The 18,128-nt window shown below is 31.6% G+C and overlaps 1 protein-coding gene and 1 pseudogene across 2 annotated transcripts; one reads left to right on the top strand and one right to left on the bottom strand.

Moving 5' to 3' along the window:
- Positions 1-638: 638 nt before the first annotated feature.
- Positions 639-2,000, top strand: LOC140058208 (uncharacterized; annotated as a pseudogene).
- A 3,148-nt stretch (positions 2,001-5,148) lies between these two features.
- LOC140058596 (uncharacterized) lies at positions 5,149-14,253 on the bottom strand. 2 transcript variants are annotated; one of them, XM_072104274.1, is made up of 8 exons: positions 14,179-14,253; positions 13,874-14,078; positions 11,654-11,683; positions 10,326-10,382; positions 8,909-9,463; positions 8,703-8,747; positions 8,058-8,102; positions 5,149-7,489 (listed from the first exon to the last, which is right to left on the bottom strand). In XM_072104274.1, the coding sequence occupies exons 1-7, from the start codon at positions 14,182-14,184 to the stop codon at positions 8,095-8,097; spliced, it is 906 nt and encodes a 301-aa protein (XP_071960375.1). In that variant the 5' UTR covers positions 14,185-14,253; the 3' UTR covers positions 5,149-7,489; positions 8,058-8,094. The 2 variants fall into 2 exon arrangements, with proteins under 2 accessions (XP_071960375.1, XP_071960376.1); XM_072104275.1 differs by lacking the exon at positions 10,326-10,382.
- Positions 14,254-18,128: the final 3,875 nt, after the last annotated feature.

Here is an 18,128-nt window from a genome sequence, read left to right as displayed (position 1 = left end):
CTTACAGTATATACTTCTCTCCAATTACTCTCACTTGTACTTCGCAATTTCTTTCTGGTTGTTTTACTTTGTCGTTTTGATTTATTGTTTGCCTATTTTATTTGTATCTTCATTACATTAGATTTCCGCGTTCACTTTGACTGATACCATATGAGGTCATTTTTATGATTATGCACATCTATGATGTACGTACTGTAAACGGGATTTAAAGATTCACCGAGCTCAATGAAATAAAACCACTGTACATTGATGTGTCATTACAATACCGTTTTCTGATTGTTTGACATTAATATTAATTGTAATACCGGTACCTGGATGAAAATATGTTTTTTATTACAATTCAAAAAATATTATATGTCATTATATTTTTTAAAAGTTATTTTCTTCTATTATCATTCTATTATATTGCTTCCTGTGAGGGCGTGGGGCGCAGGGTGTTGGACGTTGGACTACTGATCGTGAAACCGAGTTTCGAATCCAAATCTCGCCGCATTGCTTGTATCCTTAGGCAAGATACTTTATTTACGTTTGCCTCTCTCCACGTGTATAAATGGGAACCCGGTTAGATCAAGATCTAATGACATCCCAACCATCCCGGAGTGCATTAGCTCATAGGGTGCTAATGCAATCTGGTCACCATGCGTCCTGAAAACCATTGGATTAGATTATATTTCAAACGTAGCTTAAATTATCAAGAGATTATTGAAATGTTAGCAGAAGATCATGATATTTTGATAAGTAAACGGACATTAAAGCGAAGGCTGAAAAAATATGCCTTAGTCGAAGAAAACGGCATTCTGACAAACTGGAAGTCGCTGCGTTCATTGAAAGCCAATTACAGACGTCAGGGATGCTACATGGGTACAGGTGGATGCACATTCGTTGCACACAAAATGGGTTAAACATAGATAAAAAGACGGTCAGAATAATTTTAAACCTCCTTGACCCAGAGGGTGTCGAAGCAAGAAGGAGACGATGACTACACAGAAGAATTTATCATGTACCTGGCCCAAACTATATCTCGTACGACAAACTTAAGCCAGTATATACGGCATTTGTATAAATGGCTGTATATACGGATTCTCTAGACACATAATATGGCTAGAAGCTTACTTAACTAGCAGCAATCCAAAAGTTATAGCCGGCTATCACGTAAATTCTGTTCGCCAAAAAATGGGTTGTCCAAAGTCTATTAGAACAGATTTTGGAACTGAAAATTCTATTGTTGATCCAATGCAACCATTTTTTTGTAATGAGAACAGCAGTTTTATACAAGGAACAAGTCAGCATAATCAACGAATTGAGAGTTGGTGGGGCATTCTCAGAAAACACTCAGTTTTGGATAGACGCCTTTAAATAACTAACGAATGACGGTAGATATGATGGAGGTCTTATAGACAAGTCTTTATTACAATGTTGTTTTATGGAAATTATCCAGGTAAGCAATACAGCAATTACATTGTGTGCTATGCATTATAGTCCACAAGTACGACAATTATAATAATAATTTGGGCTTTCGCAACAATTTGAAAAGCAAACAATATTAGCCTATAATTAAATCACTCCTCTTTTATTTACGATATTGTTTTTTTTTCACGGTCTAAACTGTCATTAAACTATTTGTTTTTACTGTACTGTATTATATTTGCCTTTTTTAAAGGATGAACTGGACACGGTTGCAAATGAGTGTAATGCCCATCGCATCTCAAAATCGAGAAATAGCCATGGTCCGTTTGGACGCCCGACATTGATGTACAATGTACCATACTTATTCGGGGGACAAGAGTGTATTATTCCCGTTGATGTGGCTAAAGTTGAAGTTTGTGAAAGTGAATCCATCTTCAAAAGCCAGATTCCATGCGATAAGGACGTGTTCGACTTATGTTCCATATTTTTGGAAGAATGGCAGCTATCAATGCCGAAAACATGTGATGAAGGTTTGCAGTTATACAGCAGTCTTATAAATATGTTTCTTGACGTCATCTAATCAAATGCCACAGCAAGCACTTGATATCACATTATCATTTTATAAATCGTTTTTGTTATTAATTAATTGTCGCTGTGATATTATTTTCAATACAAAGTTAGAACAATTGCAACGAACACATGTAATGAATACAATATAAACAATTATATTTATAGTATTATGTTAAGTTGGTGATGATCAGACAGAATTGTGTTATGTAGCTGTACAATACAGTAAAACAGATGTAATTTAACAACAACATTTTGTTTATTGAAACTTTAATAACAGTATTTTATTTCTGGAACAATTACAAAACTGTTGGCTACTAAAACTTGATAAGAATTTAAAGATATATTGTCCCCCTGAAAACAATATTTTTTTAATTGTTTTGTTGAATATGTTATTTTAATGTCACATAATAGTTATTCACTTTCACAAAAAAATGGGTCTGAAGACCAGATTGCATTAGCACCCTATGAGCTAATGTAATCCGGGATGGTCTGGATGTCATTAGAAAGGGCAGAGGTCAAATTATTTAATTCGAAATAACGAATTAATAATTTGAAAATTCGAATTAATAATTCGAAATTTCAAATTACTTAAATAAATTCGAAATAATGAATTAATAATTCGAGAAAACGAATTAATAATTCGTTATTTCGAATTTGTGAAAGCAATATTATTTTTTTGTTGGCCCTAATAGGCTTTCGTAGGTTTAAGAGTGTACATGTAAAAGTTTGTCTTAGTGTCAGGAGAGTGAATGCATCAATGATTATTAGATTAATTGCAAAGTACTTGCAAATAATTATAACTTTATAAAGTTATTTTCAACAGCGCCACCAATGATTTGAAATATATTAATAGTAGCTTCAATAAGATGATGTATCTTCTAGTTGTGTCCCCTTTCAATTTTTGTTTATCTGTTTTGTACTTTGCATCCTTCTATGCTTAATAAATAAATGTCAACTCGCATAAATAGATGTAAAAGTTGATAAGCAGAGAATTCAAGCATATCTATTAAATTATGAAATATATTATATAAAAGAAGAATTAATGACAATTAAACAAAAACACTGTAAATATACATTATTTCAACCAATCATTGTCAATATTGTCATAAGTTATCAGATGTGATTATTTGTGAGTTTTCATAATGATAACAAGTGGCCTCAATATTTGCATAATATATATTGTAAATGAGTTTATACAATCGATGTAATATATATCTATATATAAATTTACGTAAGGGCAAAATTCGGTAAATCGCGCGTTATTTCTAGAATGTTTACTCGATGGTATATAAAGTTGGTTCGTACTTTCGGTACTGATTTTAACCACCTGATGTAACCCTGTTTACTAATTAAATTGAGTTCGATAATTAGTTATTGACGATTAAAACGAATTTAGGTTCAACGATTTGACCCAAATAGGGGTGTTTTTCGATCGTGGTATACACTGTCTAATGGATGTACGTCTTGAAAAATACCCGCAGATAATAATACGAGGATGCTTCGCATTTTCCTATCTCCTCCTACGATAATTTTGTTTAATGGCTGAAAACCGGTTGAACAGCTCGAGTATAGCATCATAATGTTGAAGACAGGCCAATTTTCTTTAAAAAATACTATTTTGATAGATTTAATATACGGTTATACAAATGTATTGATTTGCGATGAATGGGACATTCCAATCTCTGTTCCACAAGTGTCTATTCCTCAGGCGTCGTAAAGGCAAGTACAGGTACTGTATACTCATAAGAGAAATTCGATCCATTTTTTTTTTCAATCTGTGCTGCAGAGGTTGGACATAAATTTTTTTTTTACGGATAATGAGCTAGCGTTTTCACTCGCCGTATATTATATACACATATTTATTATTGAAGTTAAACCACCCATATCATCATCCTTCCCTCACTGGCATGAGTAGCGTTGTAAAACCAGTAGAGGATAGGCCTACGGTACATCACATGCCCTAAACGCAGAACAACTTTGGTGGGTAGGGGGTGGGTAGGGCAGGAACCAACTTAGAATTTGCTCTAAGAAACAATGTAAAACCATTAGGCCTACTAATTGAGTTGAGTTAGATAATTTAATATTTATTGACGATTAAATCGAATTTATGATTTTCCCCGAATAGAGGTGGTTTTCACAAATTGTTTTACATTATATAAACATGTGTACGTCGTAGTGATGTATCGTTACATGTACTGTACTATTTCAATTGACTATGACGGTGATAGTTTCAACAAAGTATTAAATCGCAATGTTTAACTACTGAGTTTAGTGGTATATTATTTGTAAAACATGAAAACAATTAATATTTCGTTAATAAATGGGTAAAGAATATATTTAAAAATTGTTCCTCTTTGCACCCATCCTCTTTCCCACCCCTCAACCCTATAATGTTACATACAAAACACAATATAAGTTTGTTTAAATTTGACTTAAACAATTGGTCTCATTTTGTGACAAGTTTCTCTTTCGGAAGTAATTCCCAGGGTACTAATTTTACAGTACATAAATCACAGTGACTATTTATTCGTTCCTGTAAACGACATGTATTATTGTCCTGCGGTACGTACATTTGAAATCGCCAGTTTTTTTAACGCTGAAATTATTATGTATTCGAGAACCATCTGTGGGCACGACCTAGATGGTACGCGAGCGAAGCGAGCGTACCATCTAGTATATATAATCAGTGTAGTTTTCTCATCTCATCTAAAAACCACAGGAATGTTCTTCACGGAAATGTTTTTAAAACGGCTTCAAAATAAAGCAAAATACGTATCAAAAGTGTATTTTGGTTGTCAAAATTCAAAACAATTTTTTTGGGTGTCCGCTTAGTGGAGGTAATTTACCATACAAAAAAATCAAATTTTTAGTAAAAATAATTGGCCGTGGCCGTTTACAAGAGGTTCAACTGTATTTAATTAATATTTAATAATTAATTTTTTATAACTGTAAAACTATCAATTAATTTCTTTCACAATTTTTTGTGTTTTAGTTATATAATGATATGTCATACAAAAACGTAATAAAACATAATCAAAATGTATTCATTTTTTCACTTTTATTTACAAAAATAAAACTTTGTTATCCTTATTTATTTATAGCCAATCAAATTTACAAATATACAAAAAAAAATTAAATTAACAAAAAGGTAAATACAAAAATAAGACTTGAGATAATAGAAGGAAAGTAACCTGTGTTACATAATAAACAAAATCAAATATGTAAAATACAAATATATATATATATATATATATATATATACATTGTAACATGTAGAGCAGTTGAGTGTACTTTGGTTCCACAAACTATGACCCAAGATAAACATACTGACAAGTAAATCTTGATACATACATCTACAATATAAATAAGTAGGCAACCAATGTATATTTGTTTTTATATTATGAATCAAACATTTAAACACACCTACAGTTCTAAAGTAAATTTGTATTCAATTTATTCGTCACTTCCACCTTGAATCGAATGTCAAAATAAGGCTCTAGTTAAAGAATGTGGTGCTCGGATTTTTGCAGCTAAGCAAAACAAATGGCGCACTCTACTGGTTGGTTTTCAATTACAAAAAAAGCTGAATGTGCATTAGTAGTCATGTGACGTAATTTATATAATATTATTTACTATTTGTTAAACAATAATCTAAAATATATTTAATCATGTGAAACTTTCAACCAATCAGTAGAGTGTAAATGTTTGATTCATAATGTAATCCATAATACGCAATTTGCCTTATTATAACTTAATATAAATGATTCAGCGATGTTTTCTCACAAAATAATCAAATACCAATGGTTGAACCAATTCTAAAAATACCACACCACCACCCCTCCCCCCAATGATAGGGCATTATATTTCAACTGGCTCTCTTTATAAAAAAAAACAGAGCCAACTTTCCTTATAAATAACTTTATACAAATAAGTGGACAGATCCCGCCATAAGATAATTCAATACTGAAGTTGATCCAGCATATTCACGAAACCACAAATCCTTGATCGCAAAGCCTGTACTAATTCACGTATTTCACTAGCGTGATAACAGAGTACGACACTTAGCTTTGTTATCTTTGTTTTCTTAGTATTTCCACTTAGAAATTCTAAGAACGTATCGGTTTCTATTCTAGTTAGTCGTCTTCTAGCCTAGAATAACGGCTTGAAACGTATATTTTATTTTATATTTCAGGGAACATCCTAGAATATCGATTTTCAACGAATCACTGATAGCAAAGCCTATACTAATTCCCGTATTTCACTAGCGTGATAACAGAGTTTGACGCTTTGTTGTCTTTGTTTTCTTAGTAGTTCCACTCAGGAGTTTTAGAAACGTATCGGTTTCTATTCTAATCTTTTTCTAGCCTAGAATAACGGATTGAGACGTATCTCTTTCTTTCTATTTTAGGGAACAACCTAAAATATCGATTTTTAACGAATCACTGATAGCAAAGTCTGTACTAATTCACGTATTTCACTAGCGTGATAACAGAGTACGACACTTAGCTTTATTATCTTTGTTTTCTTAGTAGTTTAACTTAGGAATTATTAGAATGTATCGGTTTCTATTCTAGTTAGTCTTCTCCTAGCCTAGAATAGCGGTTTAAAACGTATCTCTTATTTTCTATTTTAGGGAACACCCTAAAATATCGACTTTCAACGAATCACTGACAGCAAAGCCTGTACAAATTCACATATTTCACTAGTGTGATAACAGAGTATGACACTTCGCTTCGTTATCTTTGTGTTTTCCACTTTTTCAGTTCGTTTCTTGTTGACGTACACACAAAACAGTGTTAAAACAAATGAAGACAATCTGATGTAGGTATGTCTCATTAGTGTGCGATGTTGAATGGACTATACCATTATCGGGTGGGGGTGGGGGCGTTGATATGGTTATGTATGTTAAACTTCTCTTCGGAGAGAGGGGCTCTCCAGGTAAGCAATAGCAAAGCCTGGCAAGCAGTAGCAAAGCATAACGCAGAAGGCCCCTGGTTTAGGAAACATAAGTGGCCCTCCAACGCTGTAGGCCCTGGACATTTTTAGCCTTTTTCGACATATTTGAATGCCCGTTTTCCCTCTAGGCACTGTTAAGGAGCCCCATAAGCTCTGGGGCCCCTGGGTTTAGCCAGTGAGCGCTCATAGCCGTTATGCCACTTTTTTAACCATATTTAATGATGATGATCCGTCTAGCAATTGCTGATCATTAGGGACCCTCAAAGTTTCATAAGACAATCATGTACACATGATGCTTTACATACACAAAGTCTTATTAAAAGTCTTTGGGAGTGGAGTAGTAAAAAATTGGAATGGAAATATCAATTATCTAAACTCGTCAATTCATTAACTTCATTAATTATTTTCTTTTCATCAAGTTTCTTAATGAATTCTTTCATCTTGTCTTCCTGCTCTTGAACTTGAGCTCGCCGATTGCCATTTTCATTTTGTTTAGATTTCTTTGGGAATGTTCATCACACCATTCAGATACTGTTGTTGTTGCTGGCTGATAATTCTACAACAAAGTAAATACAAATTTCTATGTTTTTGGTTTTATATATATATATAAATCTATGATAAATTTGAAAAATAAAAGAAATAGAAAAATTGTTTTTTTATTAAATTACTATAACAATAATTCAATTTAAAAAATTCGCCATGATGTTTATTGCTGGCCTAGGTACTTTAACCTGTGCGCTCGCATCGTGCGGCTGCATGCTCGCATCGCGCCGCTAGGCACGCATGGAGGCACAGAATCTAAGATCATATCGTTGATAGTCTTAGGCTTAGACTTCATATTGCAATTATTTTTAATCTAAGACCATCGTTGCTAAGGGTTTCATCTGTGGCTTAAGTCTAAGACCAGGCTTAAGACCTTACTGCAATCCACTCCTGGTATTTTCACCCATGAATTATATATATACCATACTGTAAATAGTCTAGAAAATGCCTCAATACTATCAAATAAGAACTGCAACTCACAATTAAAAAATATTAATGTAAACAAGAAATTACACAATTCTGCAATAAAAGTCTAAATAAGTAGAATATTAGGACTCTAACTCTATTGAAATAAAACATACTTTCTGCATTGCTTGATGGTCCAGCTTCACTTCTTGATCATTTACCTATAACAAAAGTATTTTAGAAAAGTAATTACAATATCCATGATGATGAATACTATTACTATAACATTTTATTTAAACTTCTAAAGAGAACTAATCAACAACATAAAATATTAAGATTTAACTTGTTATTTTATATATTTTTCAATTTTTTTGTAACTTTTTGGTAACTTTATAGAACCAAACTGTAATACAATTGGCAAAATGGCATTGAAATCATTCACTAAAGTACCACATCAGAACATACATCTTAACTGCACCTCATTAAACTTCAGTTCCAAACATAATTATTTGACTGCTATACAGTAAATGCTTTACAATTATAGATTAGGTTCAAAAATATAAATTTGCATGCGATACATGCTGGTATGCATGGCAGGCCACTTAAATTATTAGAAACAACTTATTTTTCTTATCTATACCGTTTAAAGACGAAAACATTATAGGCCAATATAGTATTTATGTTTACATACAATTCAGTTTGTGACCCTATTAGATCGATAAAACGTATACAAATGCTATTAAATAAGTACAATACTCAAAGTGAATTTGTAACACAATTTTCACTTTTTGTTAGAGTGAAAAAAAAAATAAAAAACATACTTTCTGTATTACTTGATGGTCCAGCTTCACTTCTTGATTGTTCATCTATAAAGAAAGTATTTTAGTACAGTAGTTACAATATCCATGCTGATAAATATAACATCATAATAACCTTTTATCATAATTGTTTTCAATTCCCTCAAACCATTCTACTACAAACACATTTCTGCTGAATTTGTGAATGGGCTTATACTGCTTTGTTTCACCTTTTAGTGTTGTCAATGCATCCACTTCTTTCGTCATCTTTCTATCTGTAAGCAGTGTAATGAATTTCTCCATCTTTTCTCCTTCTGCAAGTGTGCCTTTCATTTCCAGTTTCAAGATTAACCAAAACGGATCTGTGTATTTGTTGACCTCCTTAATGCCTTTAAGGCGGCCAATAGTTACCATGTTCTCTGTATTCAATTGCTGACCAAACGCTATCAATTTTCTTCGATGCTCAGAAAAATGTTTGAATGGAATGCATTTGAAGTTCTGTAATTTTACAATTTTTGCAATCACGTCTTGAACTCCCTGAAGTCCGCATATATTAGTAGCTTCAATGAGGATACCAATGTCTGCCGGTTTGAGAAGTCCAGGACCCTCAAGTAGACCAAGCAGATGATATGGTGTACTTTCACTCTCTATTTTTTTCAAAGTAATGGTTGTATCACGATTCGTGAACTCACTAAGTAACACTCTCAGCATGTGAATGTTTCCACGTTTCTTCCACCAAGTAGATACATCGGTGAGCAGTTCATTGTAATCGTCATCATTCAATTCTAATAATAGTAATAATACGCTTTATTAATAATAATATCATTATGTGTTAAAGAGTCGAAACTGTACCATTATTATGTGGATTTATTTATTTTATATTCTAATATTCTTTTTTGTATATAGTATATCCTTATGTCCTGATGATTGATATTTGACATTTATTTATTTGTTCTTTCTTTAAACTGAAATATACTTTCAATTCAAATTTACTGATTTACAAAGTGGTGGTTCAGTGAATACAACATAGTAACACATATAAAAATTAAAAAGAAAAATGCGGATAAAGGTAAGAAAAAGTTAGGTATATATAATATATATTTGCCAAAGTGAAGATTTGAAAGTAGTAAAGGACTAATTATGAAGTTCAGATTTTATGTGATTTGGTAGAGAATTTCGTTTGTTGATCTAATAGTATGAATATTATTATTATTACTATAACTTTCTTTAAACACGATAGCTTGTTTTACCATTATTTGATGTTATTCTACAAGGCTGTATTGACATTATATTTGTTATTAGTTAAAAATGAATGTTTTTCAAAACCCATTGCCTTCCAATTGTAAACCTTGCCTTAATGTAATTTACAAAAATATGTAGGTCCCTATTGTCAATTATTAACAGGGGTGGATCTAGTGCGTTGTACTTAGGGCAAGCTCCCTCCTTTTTACAGCTAAAAATGAAATTATGAACTACTATAATATTATATGTAGCTCTCCTTTAAAAAAATCATAGATCTACCCCTGTTCATTTTAAATGATATTTGTTTTATTGATGTTAAGACAAAAAGGAAAAATTGTATAGCCTACAATTCAAACTGAAACTAGAAACATTGGATGAGTTGGACAAAATAAACAATCAACTAACCTGGCATTGAGGTTGGTTCATTTGGTGTAGCTGGAGTAACATCAGCATCAGTAGCAACTATAGTAATATAAATAATAGCGAATGGAAAGCTGAAACATAGTAACTATTCCTAAAGTCAATCCCCAAGTCAATCGAATCCGACCTCTGACCAATATCTTTAACAGATCTCAATAAGGCAGTAATTATAATGATTTGTGGTGGTTTGTGGTCCATGGGCTTTTGTATTATTAGTGTATTGTTTTATTATGTAATTATGTATATTAGTTAAAGAGCTTTGTATCTTTAATGCTGTATATGTACATTTGAATATGAAATAAAGAGTATTATTATTATTAATTACAGCCTAATCTGGGATCTCCTCAATAATTAGGACGGTTAATAAAACAAGTAACAGGGTCCAAAATCAACCACTGTGTCCAACATTCAAAACTTGGTTCTGTTTCAGTAGCTATGTTTGACCACTTTCATATAATTACTATGTTAATAACAATGGATTTTGATAATTATATAATATATCATTGAAATTCAACATATGCTGATCCAAATGGCTAGTAGTTTAAGTAAACCGTTACTAGAAACTCTTATATAAGTACAATTCAGCCTTGTAGTGATTATGCTATAACAGTCTGGGGAAATACGACAGAGTTAAACAAAAATATTTTAAAGCGACATAAAAAAAGAGCTGCTCGAATTGTAACTAACAACTTCGATTATATTAATGTAAGGGGTGACAACATCATCCAGAACCTATCGTGGCAAACTCTTGAAGAGAAACGAGATTTCTCCCTAGCATGTCTAATGTATAAATGTGTTTACATCCTTGCACCAATTAGATTAGTAAATGAAATTGAATTGATTCGCGATATTCACACCCACTCAACACGTGGAGTAGAACATTTGAATGTAACAATACCTAAATACACCCTTAGTAAAAAATATGGAACAGTTTACCAATTAATATTAAATCGGCACCAACAATTACTTCCTTTAAGGCTAGATATAAATCTCATTTTTTTTCATAAACACTGTATTATATTTAATTAAGTTTCTCTTTTGTATATTTTGCTTAAAACAGGACCACAATGTAAAACAGATACACTGTTATTTGATTGTTTTATCCTATATAAATATATTATTTATTATTATTATTTTCAAGAGCCAGATTGGATCGCAGAGGATTTTTTCATCTCTCGATTTATGTTAATCAGTGATTTTACCTCAAATAATAAGAAAATTAAATGTGTCTTTTAGTTGCTTAATGAAGAAAGTTGTACAGTTTAATTAATATTAACTTAATCTAAACCAATACCATAATAAATACAACATACCTGTAGTTGAACTGGATGCCACAACAACACCTGTAACATAAACAACAATACAATACATTTTTCCATACAAAATAGAAACTCCAGATTCATCTGGTTACATTATAATGATTATAAATTATAATGATCTGAACCACAATTTTAGGTATTTTAAGTTACCTACTAAATAATACTAAAGTCAGCGCCTTATCAGAAGAACAAGGCAATATGTGAAGGGATTCTAAACATTGATGAATGTAAAACACGTTTGAAATGAAATCCAATAAGGCTTCAGGCAGTGATGGTTTATCAAACGTTTTGGAATTCCATTGATACCCTATGTAATGCATTTAATTGTTATTTTAATATATGTAAATTATCAGTTTTCAAAGGAACAAAGGAACAACAGAGGAATAATCTCTTGATGTGCAAACATGGTAAAACCAGTTTTAAAAAGCAGGAGACCGATAATGCTATTGCTAATAAATTAGAATTAATAGTTGGTGACGTAAAAGATACTGATCAGAAATGTTATATTAAAGGAAGCTTCGCTGGCGAAAACAAGACTTTTACTTTTACTAGAATACATAGATAGTTTTAATAAATAAATTGACATTTGGTTTAGTTAGGAACCAATACAATGGGTTGAGACTATCGATTACAACGAATGATGGATCATTAGAAAGGATTTTGTAAGAATATTGGTATTATACAAGGAAATGGCTATAAATGTACTAAGAAGCAACAGTAGGTTAACATTGCTCATACTTTTGGCTGTAGATAAAAACAAGTAGGCCGATTGAAACTTATTTAAATTAAGTTTGCAGGTTATATATAATATATAATACATTTTCAACCAAAAATGAAAATCAAAAGAATGTTTATCTTCAAAACGTTATGTTTGTAAACAATTTGGAATACAGTTTGTTGATGACCCTGTACATTCTTTTGTATTTTTTTATGGTTATGATAACAAGAAATGCCAAAAAAATAATTGGGTTGAAAAGATCGAAAAAAATGGGGAAAAAAGAAATGTTAGTATTTTGGTAAAGTAGTGGAAATTTTAACTTTCGAAGCTAGTTTACACTACTGTAGTATATTAGATATGCCCACAAAGATAAAATGTATAGTATTATTTGTAACAGATCGAGAAAAAATAATAATAGGAATTACTGTATGTTTCAAAAAATTAAAAACGGGGGAATCAAATTAACAAGCTTTATTGTAGGAAAATGATATTACCCCGTATCATGTCATGTTCAGAGACATGAATGGGTTTTACATTTGCGACGACCCAGGGCACAAGTACCTATGCAATGGAAAGGTAGTAGCAGACAAGTAAAATACAGGTGCTGTTTATTGTCTCTAGACATAATAGGCCTACTGGACGATATAGTATTCAACAGGAGCAGCTACACTATTTTCAAGAGCCATATTGGATCACAGAGGATTCGTTCATCCCTCATTTATGTTAATTAGTGATTTTCACTGTGTTTTAATTTTACCAAAAAATAGGAAAATTAGAAGCAATGTGTCTTTTATTTGCTTAAAAATAAAAAAGACTGATTTCATTTATAGTAGGCCTATGCCCTAAAAAATATAACAGTCCACGCAACATTTGTTTTGTAGCAATCACCGAAAAATGTAAAACTATGTAAAAAACTTTTTACATAGTATAACTGAGGACATTTACCAATAATATTTTATAATGTTTGTATAACTTTTGTATAGTAATTATTTGTAATATTTGTATTGAATATTGAATTTCAATAATTACAATACTATTATTTCAGTTATCTAACGGCTTATAAATGAAATGTAGATTAGCCCTCATGGACAACATATGTGAGTGAAGAAGTCTAGCTGTAATCACTATAGCAATAAAGCTAATACTGTACACTAATTTGCTGAAAGAACAAGTATCTTTAGTTTTCGAATAATAAATTCAGAAAATGGTAGCTGTTTTATTTTTAAACTATCAATGAAATATATCAGATCTGTAATAATTAAAATTAAAACCGATAGTTTCAAGAATATTTGATGTTGAATACATTCATAACTGAAACATGATTTGAACTCTTCTGTCAGACGTCGTCAGAAGGTCCGAGAATAGTTGAGATAAAATAATGTTGTAGTATATGTATTTATCATTGTTAATGACGAATAATGATGATTACAAAGATGAAGATTTAATTAAGATGAAGTAATTAAATTGACGAAGGACGAATGGATAAAAAAACTTACCTGTAGAAAAATATCGCTTGATATGAGCTGTATTCATAGACGTATCGGTTCCACATGGAACTGTATCTTTCTTCAAACACTTTTCAAGGTCAACTAAGTGATGGTTCTTTGGATCACACGCACCGCATGACACACGTAGATTATAGCCAATGCCATGGTATATGTTGCAAACACTTTTTAATTGGTCCCTCAAGTAATCTAATACCTACAGCAAAAACGTAGCGTATATTTTAGTATTCTATGCCTACGTAAACATCTTGTTTAAAATTGTAAAAAAGTCAATTGATTACAGATGCATTGGTTACCTTCATGCAGACACTTTTTTGTAGTGGTAACACCTCTTCTGTGTTGTCACCCCGTATTGTCCGACGATATATTTCAAGCTTATAAGAAACATTAAAACTAATTAGGTAATTCAACTCATATGATAATCAACAAAATAAAGTTGTAAGTAGGTTATAAAAAATCATATTATTTAAGCCTATGCATATGCTTTATGCAATTTCAGATTATAAATACCAAATTTATATACAGAAAAGATACTATTATACTTCGAATAAATTATATAAAATAATAAAAAATCTGATAAGATGACGAAATATGTTAGAATGAGAAAACATCACCCCAATCGAGATTCGAACCCGGAACCTTCCGCTTGATATGCAGATGTCCTAACGATTGTACCACTGGAGGTATTTGTGGTATTGTTCAAACTCGATTATATAGCGACTCTTTAACACTAATCTATCTAAACATTTACAAACACAATTAATATCATACCTTTATTGCGCGTGGTTTTTCATCGTCACGCTTAATTTGTACGATACCTAAACTGACTCTGTGTCCTTCAAAGTTAAAATCACTACGGTTCCTGAATACTTCACTATCTGTTTCGGTCATCAATTCAAGAAATGCAACCACCAGTGTGTGGTACACAGCATCAGGAAGAAAGTCTGTCGGAGTAAGGTAGACTGATACCATCTGCTTGTCATCTTTTGTGACTTTTAAACTCTCATTTTCATTTTTCATCTTACAGGGAACCAAGAATTGCCGATTACCGCCTTCATCTCTCTGTTATTATAAACATAGTTGATTTTATAGACAATTACACTTTATGCTGGAAAAATGTTTATAATCAATATATATTAAGGCACATATGTGCTATGAGCTTACAGATTTCATCTCAAAGAGCAGCCGAAACATCTTCATGACATCTATAAGAATTTCAAAGTGATATTCTTTTATGAATACATCTGCCAGGTTAGGACCGTCAAAGTCACTTGCGTCTTGATTTTGCCATAAAAAGCACAATAACTTCTCCCCAATAATGCCGTCGTTCGTAAACGTATACCATTGTGTCCTCATTGGCTTCTGTGTACAATTAAAACGTTAAATAATGTACGTTTTGTTCAACGATAAAACAATGCCATACAAATATGTTGAATTAATATCAACTATGGATGTAAGTTTAAAAAACAATATGTACAGTATTATACCGTAGTTCATCCACATTAAATTCGTGTTTTGTATCAATAAAAGAGTGTAATAGTACCATTGTCTACCTACATCATTAATAAGTGGTGTAAATACTGTGATCACTTTCTTCAGCATCTTAATCATTACGTGAAGATTAGTTATGACAGTGTTTCTTAATTTCTCATCAGTACTGGAATACATAATCTTTCCAATGTCGTTCAGATATGTAATGACAGTGGCGATCGTCTCTTCAGAAATTCCACATTCAGTGCCAATCTTATAAGCCTAATAATATAAAATAAAATAAATTGGTTTTATGCTAAATTTACTGACAAAGTATCTATACTTTATAAGAGCATATAAAAAATCGAGTAAAACTAACGCACCATTGGTAATTGAATTATAATTCACAGTGCTAACTCTGAAAAAATACCAGACACAGAGAAACAGACCAGAAGCAAATCAATGACATGTGAGTCACATTACATTATCTTTCACAAATATAAATTTATATGCATGTACAAGACAAAAACAAAATACGTTTTTATTTCTGTTAATTGAAAACCTTTACCTCAGTAAATGAAATACACAAACTTGTTTTTCCTTTTTCATGCAACTTTTCCTGCATGGTAACCCACTTTAATGGAACTTCATCAACCATTGTTTTCATGTATCTACCAACGTTTCTTTTTAACTTTGTAATACCTTCATTTGATTTTACTGTGTTATCAACCATGTACATTTCACGATCTACATGCTCGGCGTATGGCATTTTCTTTATTTCATCAAACATTTCTATGAACATCTTCTTTGCCTAAAATTAGTAAAATGGTATTTTTATAACAAGCAAACGTCAGATCATGACTTCCCTCTCTTTATTTTGAATTTTATACTTTGTCATTTTATCTCTACATTGTTTTTAAAATGTTTTCATCTCTATCCAGATATAAACCTTTTTTAGCAATTTCTTAAAACTAAATGTAATGTTTACAGATGTATTCTGAAGCTATTACCTCATCTTCCTTTTCTGATTTATTCCCTGTCAATTCGTCCATATGGGTAGCAACCAAACTGATGGGAGGTAACACTATAACTTTTCCATCAATTAATATTGAGTTTCCTGAACCATTTCGGTATACAGTATGTTCATAAATGGACCTTATCCAGAACAAATTCATGTCCATATTAGTCATTCCTAGCGAACCCTAAAATATAAAAATAAATAGTAAAAATCAGTTAAAATATAGGCCTAAGAAGTCAAACATTTGCATTTTGACAAAGTATAATTGTGTTGAACTCACTATTGGAGAATTTCGTGGAGTAGCTGGGTCATTCAATTTATCCATCACATTAAAGGCAACACAGTACGATACCCTATTTGTAAGAAAAAACTGGAAAAAACAAATATATATATAATTGAGTATAATCTTACTTAGAACTACATTGATAAATTGCAAGTAATGATAATTATTTATTAATGAATTATCAGAATATAATAAATATAAAATAAAACGATTTTGCCTACATAGGCTTTTGTTTTTATAAGTGAAGTGAGACGATGTATTAGAGGGCAAACAAAAAATTATCCCGCTTTTTTTTTTATAATGAATAGAATGTGATGTCCATAGCGACAGTTGCAGAACATGTATCATCATCAACGAGTTTAATTTTTCTCTGATTTTGCGAGATTGTCACGATGATATCGACCAGACACGTAGTTTTGTACATCCTCCTCATTAACCTGAACATCTTTTCTAAAGCTGAGCAATGGTTTTTAGATGGAGTGCAGAAACATTTAGGTTTAATTTTTTTTTAGCCTTGCCTTTTTTTTTACGTAATCGTAGTTTTCTGGAGAAATTATTTTATCCAAAGATTGTTGTGCGCCAACCTGCCTTGTAGGCTAGGTAATCTATCATTTTGAGTGAAACAAATTGCAAACAGAGATTTTGTTTTTGAAAATGGTGACATATAATGAGGAGATTAAAATTTGAGCATCACACCTCTGTCACTCGTCCCGATGATATGCAAATTAGCTTAAATATGCAAATTAGGGTGAAATTACAAGGTTACCATATCATTCAAAAATTACTACATATTTCTATTTGCTCTAATGAAACATTAAAAAAAAGAATTGACCAGAAGTATGACATTTGACCCCCGACCCCATTTCTCAACTATGAATATATAATGAAATTAAAATGTTTGTAGAGACTTTGTTTTGCCCTCAAATGACTCGGACACAGTTTTCTAATAGCCAACATAGGACTGTTTAGTAAATCTCAAAATCATATCAAAGTATGCAAATTATTAGTACAAGTTACATGAAATATGCAAATTAGGGGCGTGAAATTACAAATTACTATTGAAACCGCTAAGGCTAGAGAGTTGATTTTTCCAAAACTTGTTCAGAATGTGCAAATTTATATTTGCTCTAATGAAATATTTTACGAAAATATGACAGGAAATACAACAATTGACCCTCGACCCCATTTATCATTGTTTGCATACATAATGCGACTAAAATGTCTGTAGAGACTTTGTTTTGGACTCAAATAACTCGGGTATAGTTTCCTATAGTCAGCATACTGTATGACCGCTTTGTAATTCCCAAAATCATATCTTTGTCACACACCTCGAGTATGCTAATTATTAGTGCAAGTTACATAAAATATGCAAATTAGGGGGTGAAAGTCTTCCCATATTTCGAAAACAATTAATGCTAGAGAGTTCATTTTTAAAAAAAATTGTCGGAATTATGACATTTGACCCTCGACCCTAT

This window comes from Antedon mediterranea, chromosome 9 (assembly GCF_964355755.1).
Source record: "Antedon mediterranea chromosome 9, ecAntMedi1.1, whole genome shotgun sequence".
NCBI lineage: Eukaryota > Metazoa > Echinodermata > Crinoidea > Comatulida > Antedonidae > Antedon > Antedon mediterranea.
This window is presented reverse-complemented; position numbering and strand designations above follow the sequence as displayed.

Bases quoted from the DNA above. Each gene is read 5' to 3' on its own strand.
- LOC140058596 (XM_072104274.1), bottom strand. The intron at 10,383-11,653 runs GTATGTTGTATT...ATATTACTATAG, and splicing joins GGCATCCAGTTCAACTACAG to TTGCTACTGATGCTGATGTT. The intron at 8,748-8,908 runs GTGAAACAAAGC...CTTTCTTTATAG, and splicing joins TGCATTGACAACACTAAAAG to ATGAACAATCAAGAAGTGAA.